The 13,180-nt window shown below is 39.0% G+C and overlaps 1 protein-coding gene across 2 annotated transcripts in view; it reads left to right on the forward strand.

Moving 5' to 3' along the window:
* WWC2 (WW and C2 domain containing 2) overlaps positions 1-13,180 on the forward strand; it is a gene marked incomplete at its 5' end in the record, with an annotated part of 134,130 nt that overhangs the window by 7,724 nt on the left and 113,226 nt on the right. The window contains 2 exon segments of one of the 2 annotated variants that reach the window (XM_014592384.1): positions 10,221-10,424; positions 12,732-12,808. Of the exon segments in view, the coding sequence (XP_014447870.1) occupies positions 10,221-10,424; positions 12,732-12,808 (281 nt within the window). 2 annotated transcript variants of the gene reach the window in all.

A 13,180-nucleotide genomic window follows, 5' to 3' on the forward strand; every position in this document is an offset into this window, starting at 1 on the left:
TGCCTCAGTTGAGAAAATCATGGTTTTTGTCCTTCATTTTGTTACTGTGTTGTATCATATTGACTTTTTATTTGTTGAATCATCCTTACATTCCAAGTCATTGTATATAATCTGCTATTAAATTCAGTTTTTTAGTATTTTGTTGAGGATTTAATAATTAACATTCATCTGGAGTATAGGTCTCAATTTTGCTTTCCTTCTAGTATCAAATTGGTTTCGGTATCAGAATAATTTTGACTTCATTAAAATGAGTTGGGAAGTATTCTCTTTTCAGTTTTTTGGAAGCATTTGGGAAGGATTGGTATTGATTTTTCTTTAAATGTTTGGCAGAATTCTCCAGTGGAGGCATCTGGTCCACCTGGTCCTGGAGTTTGTTGAGAATTTGTGTTGTATGCTTTTCTTTCTTTCTTTCTTTCTTTCTTTTCTTTCTTTCTTTCTTTCTTTCTTTCTTTCTTTCATTTTTTTTTTGAGAGGTTTTTGCTATAAGGCGCATGCGCTCGCCAGAAAGAGAGAGACAGAGAGATAGAAAGCGAGAAATCACCCCCCATGGGGGATGGCCACGCCACAATCCCTTCTCCTCCATTATTCTCTAGGGATCTTGGGCACGCACGCACACGCGCCCAGCGTGAGTTTAAGCTACTGGGTCCGGGACTCAAACCGCTGTTGACTACATGGGAGTTCAGCAACATAGCCATTACACTAACTGCTGGTCCCATTGTTCTCCTGTTTTAATGAGAGAGAGATTTTTGACAGGCTATCACCATTCCATGATCCCCTGGCCCAGCCTCCCAATTAGCTATGATTATAGGTGCATTGATGGTCTGACTTCTACCACTGTCAATTAGTTTGATGTCTTCTAGAAATCTCATTCACAGGACTAAAATAATGTAGTAGGGACTCATTTGTGGAATAATGTTTTAGATTCATCTTGTTGTATGTGTCAGTAGTCTGACTCTTTTTTATTAACAAGAAGTACTCAATTGTATGGATATATCTCAACTTGTTTATTCATTCACCATTTGACAGATATATGCATTGTTTCAGTTTTTGCATATTGTGAATGAAGGTACTATGTACATCTTTATGTGAAAATATGTCATTTCTAGTCTAAAGACCCAGGAGAACAACTACTGAAATTTTCGAAGAAATTTCTAAATAGTTCTATAAAGTAGTACTTTTTTAGGGTATGTGTGCACTTGCTGGAGAGAGACAGAGACAAAAAGGGAAAGTAAGAGATCTTCCTTCGGGGACATGGCCACACCACAATCCTATCTCCTCCATTCTCCTTTTGAAATTATGGACACTCGTTCACATGTGTCCAACCGGATTTTTCAAGGCACTGAGTCTGGGTATTGAACTGCGGTCAACCATGTGGGAATCCAGTGCCTTAATCACCAACCACCTGCTGTACCTTTTAATATTGGTACCATTAGTGTTTAAGAATTTCTCTACATTCTTGATAGCATTTGGTGGCATCATTCTAAAGTTTTAGCTGTTTTGGCAGGTGTGAAATCGTACCTCATTGTGGTTTTAATTTGTGCTACTCCCTGATAACTAATGATGTTGGCCCTGTCTTAATGTGTTTATTGCCGTGTGTGTGTGTGTGTGTGTGTATGTGTGTGTATAAATTTTTTGTGAAGAATGTGTTCAAATCTTTTACCCAATTTTTGTATGTCATCTTATTATTGAGTTGTAATAATTCCTCATATTTTATATATAATCTTTTATGAAATCTTTTTTCCCAACTTGTGACTTCTGTGTTCATATTCTTTTCTCTTTCTTTCTCCCTCCCTTCCTTTTTCCTTTCCTTTCCTTTCCTCTCTTCCCCTCCCCTCCCCTCCTCTCCTCTTCTCTCCCCTCTCTTCCTCTCTTCTCCCTTCCCCTCTCCTCTCCTTTCCTCTCCTCCCTTCCCCTCTCCTCTCCTCTCCTCCCCTCTCCTCTCCTGTTCTCTTTCTTTCTTTCTTTCTTTCTTTCTTTCTTTCTTTCTTTCTTTCTTTCTTTCTCCAAGGGTATGTATATTCACTAAAGAGAGACAGAGAAGGAAAGGGGGAAGCACCTTTCATGGACATGGTCATGCCTCAATCCCTTTCCCATTTCTCTGTCCTGTTGTGATCCTGGGCAAGCCCACACATGCATGCCTGGCATGTTTTTTAAGCCATGTGCTTGAGTTTTGAACTGTTCAGTTGGCCATGTGGCTTTCCTAACCACCAAGCCATAGGGTTGGTCCTCTTTACCTTTTATGAATGGCAAATTTGAAGTGCAAATTTTATTTTAAGTCCAGCTAACTTTTTCTTACTGCTAGTGGGCATATGTGCTCACCAGATAGTAGACGGTGGGATGGCCATGCTGCAATCCTTTTTCCTCCATTTTTCCATTCTGTCAGGATTTTGGATATGCATACACATGTACCCAGCATGTTTTTCAAGCTGCCAGGGCTGTGATTGAACCAAGGTCAGCCATGTGGGATCCAGCTCTTTTAACCACTGAGCTACAGAGTTGGCCCCAAATAATTTTTTGGTTAAATGGTTCTTGCCTTTTGTATTCTAAGAAATCTTTGTTTACCCAAAAGCCACAGAAATCTTCTGTGTTTTATTATAGAACTTTCATGGTTTTAGGTTTTGTGGTTTAGGTCTCTGTTCTATGTCAAACTCATTTTTCAGTATGGCGTGAAATTAAGATTGAGGTTTGGGGCCAGAAGGTGTGGCATGGTGGTTAAAGTGTTGGACTCCCAATCAAGTTGGGTGTGTGTGTGCCCAAAATGCCAGGAGGAGAATGGAGGAGAAGAGGGTGCATTGTGGCCATTGACCCCAGAAGATGATTTTTCACTTCGCCTCTTTTTTTTTTGAGAGGTTTTTGCTATAGGGCGTGTGTGCTCACCAGACAGACAGAGAGACAGAGCGACAGAAGGGAAGAAATCACCCCCCAGGGGCGATGACCATACCGTAATCACTTGTCCTCCATTCTCCTCTCAGGATCTTGGACATGCACGCACACGCGCCTGGCGTGAGTTTAAGACGCTGGGTCCGGGAGTCGAACTGCCGTCGACTACATGGGAGTCCAGTGACATAGCCATTACGCTAACTGCTGGTCCCTCACTTTGCCTCTTACTGCATCTGTCTGTCTCTGGCCAGTGCATGCACCTTACAGCAAAAAACCCCAAAAAAAAAAAAAAAAAAAGATTTGTTATTTTCCAAACAAATAATTTAATTCCAGGACTATTTCTTTCTTTCTTTCTTTCTTTCTTTCTTTTTTTGAAGGTTTTTTTTGCTATAGGGTGTGTGCACTTGCCAGAAAGACAGAGAGAGACAGAGAGATAGAAAGTGAGAAATCACCCTCCAGGGCGGACATTCCAGGACCATGTCTTAAAAGGATTATTCTTTTGCCACTAAAGTAGGTTATTGCCTTTATTGAAAATCAGTTTATCATTTATGTATTGGTCTCTCTCTCTCTCTCTCTTAATATATTTAAGAGAGATTTTTACTATAGGGTGCATGTGCTTGCCAGAGAGAGAGAGAGAGGGAGAGAGAGAGAGACAGAGAGAGAGACAAACAGAAAGTGAGAAATCACACACCCCCCCCAACCAGGGAGATGACCACACTACAATCCCTTCTTCGTTTTTCTCTCAGCCACACACACATGTACATGCACCTTGGCATGAGTTTGAAAAATCACCCACGAGGGAATTGCTACACCATAATCTCTTCTCTTCTGTTTTCCTCTTGGGATTTTGGGCGTACACACACAAGCCACTGGTGTGCTTCTCAAGCCACCAGTCTGGGACTCGATCCATGCCATTGTGTGTGTGAGATCCAATGCTTTAACCTCTGTGTCACCTGCTGGTCCTCAGTTAATCTTTATATCTGTGTTTGTGCAGGCACCACACGGTCTTGATTACTACAGCTTCATAGTAAGTCTTGAAATCAGGTGATAGAAGTCTTCTAACTTGGCTCTATTTACAAGAAAATTATTTGTAATTTCTATATTTCCATATAAGTTGTTGCTGCCAGTGTGGCTTATCAGTTTCTACCCTCTGCCCCGTAAAAATAAAACAAAATGCATGATGGACTTATAACTGAGTTTTTGTCTAATATGTTGATATGTTTAGGAAGACTAACTAATGTTGAGCCTTCCAAATTATGAACACGAGATAGCTCTCTGTTATTTAAAGATTTTTCTTAATTTGCTCAGCATTAGGCTTTACTTTTCAGCTTAAAGGGTTTGTACACCTTTTGCTAGCAAGTTTATTTCTAGTATTTTACTTTTTTGGAACCATTGTAAATATTTTTTTAAAACTATACTTTCCAGTTATTTTTGTTTAGTATGTAAAAATTTATCTTTCAGGGGCTACCCAGGTTACATCGTGGATAAGGCACTAGGATTTTCACTTGGCCAGTCATGGTTTGAGTTCTGGGCCCCGTGGCTTGGAAATTACCCCTGACTCATGTGCATGCATGCCCATATCCCAAGAGGAGAATGAAGAAGAGATTGTGGTGTGGCCATCCCCCAAGCGGGTGATTTCTCACTTTTCCTCTTTGTTTCCCTTTGTCAAGCACACACACCCTGTAGCAAAAAACCTAAAAATAAAACAAAAATCTATTTATTTAAATACATTATGATCGTCCTGATTCAGCTTCCCAAGTAGCTTTACTTCATGGAGCATGTTTGTCAGAGTCACTTCAAAGTCTTTGCTTTTCCCAACATCCGTGTCATCTCTGAGTAGTCTTATTTTTATTGCCTTCATCCTTAAGACTTGTTTGGGTTGTCCCGAGTCTGTGTATGTCAAATAATTTTGGATTGTGCCATGACATTTTGACTGTTATGAAACTCCAGGTACTCTTAAAACTTTTGGAGAATGTTTACTGTATGTGTTTTAGTAGACAATTGACCAGATTGAGTTTAGATGACAAGGTCTGACATATCTTCTGTGGGCTCTTATCCTTAGGTCAATAGAATTTAAAGCCTTGGCAGACTCTTGGTCTGCCTTGGGTTTATACCACCCAGGGCTCAGTCTAGGACTTTATATGTTTGCCTACACTGTTGTTCAGTTCTCAAATCCTTTGTGGTATTTGTTCAGTAAGTTCCCTTAATCCATGGATCATGGGTAAACACAGAGACTTGCAAGATGTCTTTCTCCACTCTGTCCTCTCTGTCATCTTTTCCTGTACCTGGGCGTCCACGAAGTCTCCTTTCTGGTGTTCTGCCTCATGACCTGAGGCCTTGGCCTAAGATCCATGAGTGCATGTATGTCAGGCAAAGTCCTGAGAAGACCATCCTGAGGTAGGTTGTTTCTGCCAGTGTTGTCACCACTGTTGCCTGTCTTGGGGCTTTTCTGGATGACTATGGTAGACTCGAAAGAGCTTTATCTTGCAGTGCCACCCCCTTCCTGCTCTCTGGTGAGAAAGAGTGGGGTTTGTCTTATAGATTTTTCTTTCTGAGCTCCTTTGATCCCCAGGAGATATGAAAGGTATTGGAGATATAAAATAACAAAAAATAGGGAACCCGACCCCATGTAATCATTCTGTGAGTTTGGCTTTTCTTCCAAAGTCTTCCTTGCTCTTATTTATTTTCTAGAGTCTTCTTTTGGTTGTTTATGTATTATGTCCTTGGATTTTATTTGTAATCGGGGAGAAATTGGGTGGTGTGTGCTGACTCATATTATTCTGGACCAAATTCCTCTGTATTAGCTTTGATGCGACACATGATGAAAATTCCTGTAGTGTATAGATTTTCTGTGGACTTGTTTTCTCTTCTATGTTAGCTCTGTCTTATTTTGTTCTTTATATTTTCTTAGGCAGGTAAGCTGATAAGATAGTGAAAAAAATTATTTTAGATACTTAAGCTATTAAGTTAAATGTAATATGATGGTAATGATATTAACATTTGAAAATGTAATAATTTATATTCTATATATTTGTCAAATTCAAGGACTTCCTCTCAAACATCCTTTTCTTCCATTTACATGTAGATTTGACATAAATTGTTACTGAAGCAAAACAGGTATGAACTAGGAACAGCAAATTAGTTGTTTGCTGCCAGAAAAGCCAAATTGTGATCCACAGGATTTGTCAAGAAGGAAGACTTTATTATGGGTGACATCATCCAGAAGATAGCTAGGTTTGCTCAAAAGGCTGTGTCTCGGAATGTGTTCAGGGATGGACTGTTATAGAGGAATACCTCCTCCAAAGTTTTTAATCAGGTCGTATATGCAAATGAAGGATTGAAACTTTCGCAGCTCTGTTAAGTCCAGCTGGTTCCTTATTGAAACTGCTGCTGCCTGTCGCTCTGCTGCAGCCAGCATCCTCACTCTCCTTGTCATGAGGGTCAGACTTAGGATGTCGGCCTTCCCTGGGCAAATGCACCTCGCGCTTGCTGGTTCCAAAATGCTATACCTGTCTTGTTAATTGGTTATCTTCTTTACCTCAGATGGTTCCTTCTTTCTCTTCTCATTTGACTCACATTCCTAAACTGTGAACTTACCCTTGACCTCTCACAGTGCTCTTCCTTATCTACCACAGTGTTTTCCTTTGCCATTGCTGTGTAAATGACTCTCCAGCCGGTACATCTGGCTCATTGTCCTAATCTTTTGTTAAACATTCCCATATCCCAGGTATGGGACACCTCTACCTAACTTTGCCTTTAAGCAAGTAAGGACAAAACGGAATTTCCCAGCTTTCCCTTCGATTTTATTATTACTTTTTAAATGTAGTCCTTGTGGGGACTACATTGAAAAACTTTAGAATCATTTCGTCAATTATCATTGAATTTTTTTTTCCCTCTGTATCACACCAGTCAACTTTGGTCCTTTAAGTCCCTTTTCTGCCACCATTCTCCTACTTCAGACCGTCTTTATTTTGTGCCTTTTGTTCCTTTTTCTTTTGGTTTTAAGTTTATTTTATGAAAGTAATAATACATAGAAGAAAAATAGAAAATGTAGGTGAATAAAACGAAGAAAAAGTATTTCTATCCACCCAATGGAGTTAACTAGTATATATCTTTGATGTGTATCCTTCTAGACTTTTCCATATTGATACACAGCTGTAAATACATTTTATAAATCAAGAGGGATTATATAGTTTTATACCATTTTAGAAACTAATTTTTTTCACTTAATATGTAACTTTAATTAAAAAAAAAAAAACCTCAGCATTATATCAACTCTTTGATAATAGAACCTCACATTTCTGTCAATTGATCGTCCCAGGATTTACTTACTATCCTTTCATGGCCTTGCTTAGAACGTTTCTGTGGCACAACATTGCTTACCAAATGAGTTTCATGTTTATTAACCTAACACTCGAGAGTCATAGGCTACGCCGTTTCAGAATATCAGGGAAGAGATGAAAATGTAATGGTAAGGACCACTGGTAGAACAAAGGTGTTCCTATCCATCTCTGAGTAGCCATGGCTACTTATTGTTATGTTTTAAGTTAATACCAAAGGACGACTGCATTAACCAGGCTTGGAGAGGAGGAAATTGGGGTATGGTTTGGGGGTTGAGAAAAGAATCTTTCTGGAAGAAGAAGGAACACAAGTGAAGTCAAAGGTCTAGAGAGACTAAAAAGTGCAGGACTTGATGAAAGAAATAAAAGAAGTTGAGTGCAGCCGACTGCTGTTGTGACTGAGGGACTTGTGGGTGACAGCAGAGGATGTCAATGGGGGCTAGTCCTCTTGCCTGGAGTCTTTCAAAGCCCTGTTTAATTATTGCCTTTCCATGCGGCTGTACTTTTTTCAGCCAGGAGAAACCTGTGTCTGTGAACAGTCGTGGCACTTAATCATGCTTTTTTAAAGATACCTTTTTTGTTCTGCCTATAAAGCAGTCATTATTTGTTTAATTTGTGTTTCACAATTTCTTAGAAGGAGGGATATACTTGAGCATCTATTCCCCTGTGTGTTGTGGTTGGTGGTCAATAGCTGTCCACAGAAATAGTGAACAGATTAATAAGTTCATATAGCAGATACTTTATAAAAAGGAAGAGAAGTGGGACCAGCGGTTAGCATAATGGCTATGTCGCTGGACTCCCACGTAGTCGACCGCAGTTCGAGTCCCAGACCCGGCAGCTTAAATTCATGCCGGGCGTGTGTGCATGCATGCCCAAGATCCCGAGAGGAGAATGGAGGAGAAGGGATTGCGGCGTGGCCATCCCCCTGGGGGTGATTTCTCGCTTTCTATCTCTCTGTCTCTCTCTGTCTGTCTGACGAGCGCATGTGTCCTATAGCAAAAACCTCTCCAAAAAAAGAAAAAAGGAAAAAAAAAAAGGAAGAAAAGTTACTCATGGTCATTTCATTCATTCTTCCCAAGCACAGCAGGAAAAACAGAGATATGCATAATAGACAGAAATAATATTCCTTTGAAGAGTCTAATGTTACCTTCTCCAGTAAGCTCTTGTAACTCACAATGCATTCTCTATCTGTAAAGTTCCACATCTATAAAACTGATGGAATGTGAATCCCTTGAGGTACGTGATGTTTTAACAGTATGTAATATATTACTTCTAATATAGCAGACAACATGCAAATTACATTGCATTATAATACAGTGATCTCCCAAGGCCACTAGGTCTTAATAAAAAATACTGCATTAGTATAATACACTTTCTTTTGAGTATTTACATTTAATAAATATTCTTCACAAATCTATTCAGCAAATACAGTGAATGGAGATGAAGTACAATTTTGCTTTATGAAGCCTTCTTCTAAGGTGCCTTTGGGAACTCTCTTTTGTAGTTCATATTTGAATTGTGCAATATTTTAGAAATGTAAACATTACTGCTGAATCTCTTGTACCATACAGTCTTCTGAATCTCTTGTACCATACAGTATTTAAACAAGCCTACTAGAGAGATTTTGCTTACCCATCCAAAGCAAATGCTGGTAGTTTATTATTAGTGCACAAAATGCTGATCATTTGTTATTATTATCATCATTATTACTATTGTACTTTACTCATTCAAATGTCAGTCAATGTTGCTGGCAGTGTTCTGTAGCATTTTAGCTATTGATGCATATCTTATTGAAAGTTTTCCAGTTCTCCAACTTGAAGGAAAATATGATTAGCCAAAACCTCTAAAGATGCTGAAAAAGAATTAGAGTACCTATCTATTTCTTTAATTATTTTTTTAGAGAGATTTTTGTTATCCAGCACCTACGCTTACCAGAGAGACAGAGAGAAAGTAAGAAATCATCCCCCCGCCCCAGGGCATGGCCACACCGCAATCCCTTCTCCTTCACTCTCTTCTCAGGATTTTGGGCATGCACGCACACATGCCCAGTGTGACTCAAGCACCAGGTCTTGGACTCGAACCACAGTCAACTATGTGGGAGTCCAGTGATGTAAACATGATGCCATCTGCTGGTCCCGAAAGTACCTGTCTTTTTTATAACTCAGAAACACTTTGTTTTCATGCACATTTTCAGTTTGTATTTTCTCTTTACTTGGTTAGTTTATTAGTTACATGTCTCATCATAATAAATTATTCTAAAACTTGCTGGCATAAAATAATATTTTTCTGGTTTTCATGGTTCTCTAGTCAGAGTAACACTAAGAAAGAGGACAATGTGATCTAAGTCATACTAGTGAAAGGAGGAGCATGCACCATGAGAAACAAGTTGGGTTCATATCGTACAGGGCCTTGAATGCTGTGATGAATAGCTTGGTTTTAATTTTGTAGATATTAGGGAACCAAAAACTTCTAGAAAGAGTGATTTAATTGGCAACATCGTGTAGGATGGATTTACAGTGTAATAATACATTGTTGACTAGGACCTGAAGGGAAGGTGAGGGAGAACTTCTTCGAATTTCTGGAGAAGTCACTCCAGAAGTGCATGAACTTATTGAAAGATATAAGAATTTATTTAAGTTTTAAAATTTGTTTGTTGTTTTTTATTGCCAGGTGGAGGGTGTGTGTGCTTGCCAGAGAGAGACAGAAGAGGGAGAAAGCACTCCCCAGTGGGTCATGGTTACACTGCAGTTCCTTCCCCTCCATTTCTCCATTACATTGGGATTTTAAGCATACACACATGCACATGCATCTGGCATGTTTTTCCAGCTGTCAGGGCTGGGACTTGAACTGTTTAGTTGGCCATGTAGGATCTAGCGCCCTTAACCACTCTGCTACGGGGCTGGCCCAGATAAAAGAATATAATCTAGCTACTTCTAAAAGCTTAAGTAACCAAAAACACGATTAAGTTATTTAAAAAAGCCCCACCTAATGTATTTTCAGAAACCACACAGATAGAAGATCCAAGAAAACAGTGGAGGGGGGAGCAGGAGAAGATGCTCAAGGACTATCTCTCAGTGGCCCAGGATGCACTCAGGACTCAGAAGGAGCTGTACCACGTGAAGGAGCAGAGACTGGCCTTGGCCCTGGATGAGTACGTGCGATTAAATGACGCCTACAAGGAGAAGTCGAGTTCTCACACCAGCTGTAAGTACAGGGTGGCTTTCGGACTGTAGAAACGAGGCAGAGTTAGGGCTAATAGGAGACTGATGGCATTTCTGTGGAGTTTTGAACCCTTACCCATCTTAGGCAGGAAGAGTCATTAAAGGTGAGGGCATACAACAGATTACTCAATAAACCCCTTGATCCCAATCCAGATAAAAGTCTCCCCTCTTGGAGAAGACCTAATCTTCCATCTCCTCCCTCTACCTGATTGCCTTTTGTTCACTTGTAAATTAATATTTACCTTTTTAGAACAAAGCAAGTAATTTGACCCTTTTTGCTACTCTTGTGCAGTATTTTTAGTGGGTAGGGACTGTTAACAATGGGCATAATGAAGTTTCTATTGACCACCTGTGTGGATTTACTCTCCTTCATCTCATAAATCGATAATCTGGAGCTGGCCTTGTTTAAAGCAGTATCCATGAGGGGTTCAGAAACTCTGCTTGAATTGTGAGTTCTGAGATAACCCAAAGCTCCATAGTGTATATAAGAAGACAGTGAAGCACCAGGGTCTTTATGACATTCTTTTTTCCCAAGTATTCAACAGAAAATTATGGAGGTTCGAAGATTAATTTTTGTATTTAGATATCTGATGAATTACAATAGAGCAATTAGAAAGTATGCACAGGAGCCCAAGAAATACAAAGGACCCCAAATAGAATCAACCCGAGAAGATCTTCTCCAAGACACATTATAGCCAGACTGACCAAAACACAAAGACAAGATACTAAGATTGGCAAGAGAGAAACGGCAAGTTACCTACCAAGGATATCCCATCAGACTAACAACAGACCTCTCATCGGAAACAATGCGAGCAAGGAAAGAATGGGAAAATATATTCAAAGTGTTAAGGGAAAAGCAATTACAACTGAGAATACTGTACCTGGCAAGATTATCTTTCAGATGGGAAGAAAAGACAAGAACATTCTCAGATAGATAAAACCTGAAAGAATTTACCAGCACCAGACCAGATCTCCAAGAAGCTCTCAAGGAAGTGCTATGTCAGGAAAATTAAATGTAGTCACACAGAAATATGAACTGAAAAAGTAAGAAAATGGCCAACTTAATCGTAGGGACAAGTCTGAAGTTGAATATTATATCCCAGAATTCAACTGGGAAGACTGAACCACTACAGAAGATAGATTAAGTATATGAGACTGAACCAGTGAAATAGCATTCTGTGACTTTTGACTAAAATATTGCTACTTTTTTTCTAGGCTTTGTTTTCCAGTTTTAAGAGTTTTTGTCCTGTCTTGAGCTGTCAACAGGTTCATGTACCTACTATTTGAACACGATACTAACCTGTTTCCAGGCTTTAAGTTTTAAGGAAATTTTCTTACCAATTCAAAACTGCTTTTCTTGAAATTACCAGCTGAACTTGCTATTGAAAGTAGTTAGATTATTTAAGAAATTGTATGATCAAGAAAATGTGGAGGGAAAAGGAATGGAAGACAACTGTAGACACCAGAGACAGTGTGAGAAGAGGGTGGGAAAGGGCAGAGGGTCAAACATAGGGCTAAATATATATATATATATGAAACTAGAAATGGAAAATTATTGATAACATGCATGATTAAGCTACTATGCAGTATATTCTGGATGGATAACCATTTTTTTGTGTGCTCCGACGATGATTAGGGGATGAATGCAAATTAATTAATTAAAAAGAAATTTTCAAGAGAAAAAAAAGAAAACTATTTTTCATGAAATTTTTAAAAAGGCATATTTGAGGACTGCAGTAAGCTATATAGTTCCAGCTGGGTGCCACTTTGTTGTAGTTTCATTCTACTCACTGAGGTTTATGCCTAGGGTCAGACTTGTGTTCATGGACATGTATATATCAGCTGTGCTTGCTATTAGAAATATTTAGATTAATTAAGTTCTTTAGCAAATAAATAAAATGGGGGGAAAGGCATAGAAAGCAACCATGGATACCAGAGACAGTGTGGGAAGAGGGTGGGGCACACAGATGGTGAGAGGTAGGGAATCAAGAATGGCAAAAATAACGAAATATACAGGAAATAGGAAATGGAAAATTCTTTGTTGATGATGACACGTATGTTGATGTCCTTGATTGAGCCAATATACAGTGTATTCTGGATGGGAAATCTCATTTTGTTTGCTGTGATGATGTACAGTGAATGAATGTAAATAAATAAATTTAAAGGAAAAAAAAAAAAGAAAATATGCACAGGAGCACAGAAATCGTCATTTTTAGTCAGTAGATCCTAAGCTGAAAACTAGTTTTTCAGCTTGTAAATCATTCTTTTTTTCTATTTTCTCTTTCAAAAGTATTCTCAGGATCTTCATCCAGTACTAAATATGATCCTGATATTTTAAAAGCCGAGATCTCCACTACACGATTAAGGGTAAGATTTAAATTTTTTTCTGTTTTTATTCTGGTGTTCTATATTGAACATATGCTTAGGATTTGGAGGATGTCAAATCCTAAGGGGCATTAGTGTTCATTTCTCATCCCTGTTCAGTGTAGGAAACTCCTCCACTAGCCCTTGGTAGTTGGACTTTCTACTTTGAAGAAGTTCAGTGTTTGGGGATGTCTTCTTATTGAGACAGAATGTGTTCTATTTATTGAGCAGCCTTCTTATTAGCAATTAGTAATATTGAGTCAAAATTTGTATCTGGTAACTTGCTTTCTCCCAAACTGCCACACTTTGTCCTCTAGAGTTTTGGCCGAGATGCCCTTTCATCAGACAGCCCAGTATTCAAAAATCGCCCACAGC

The sequence above is a fragment of the Tupaia chinensis genome, unplaced genomic scaffold (assembly GCF_000334495.1).
Source record: "Tupaia chinensis unplaced genomic scaffold, TupChi_1.0 Scaffold000685_1, whole genome shotgun sequence".
In the NCBI taxonomy this organism is placed as follows: domain Eukaryota; kingdom Metazoa; phylum Chordata; class Mammalia; order Scandentia; family Tupaiidae; genus Tupaia; species Tupaia belangeri.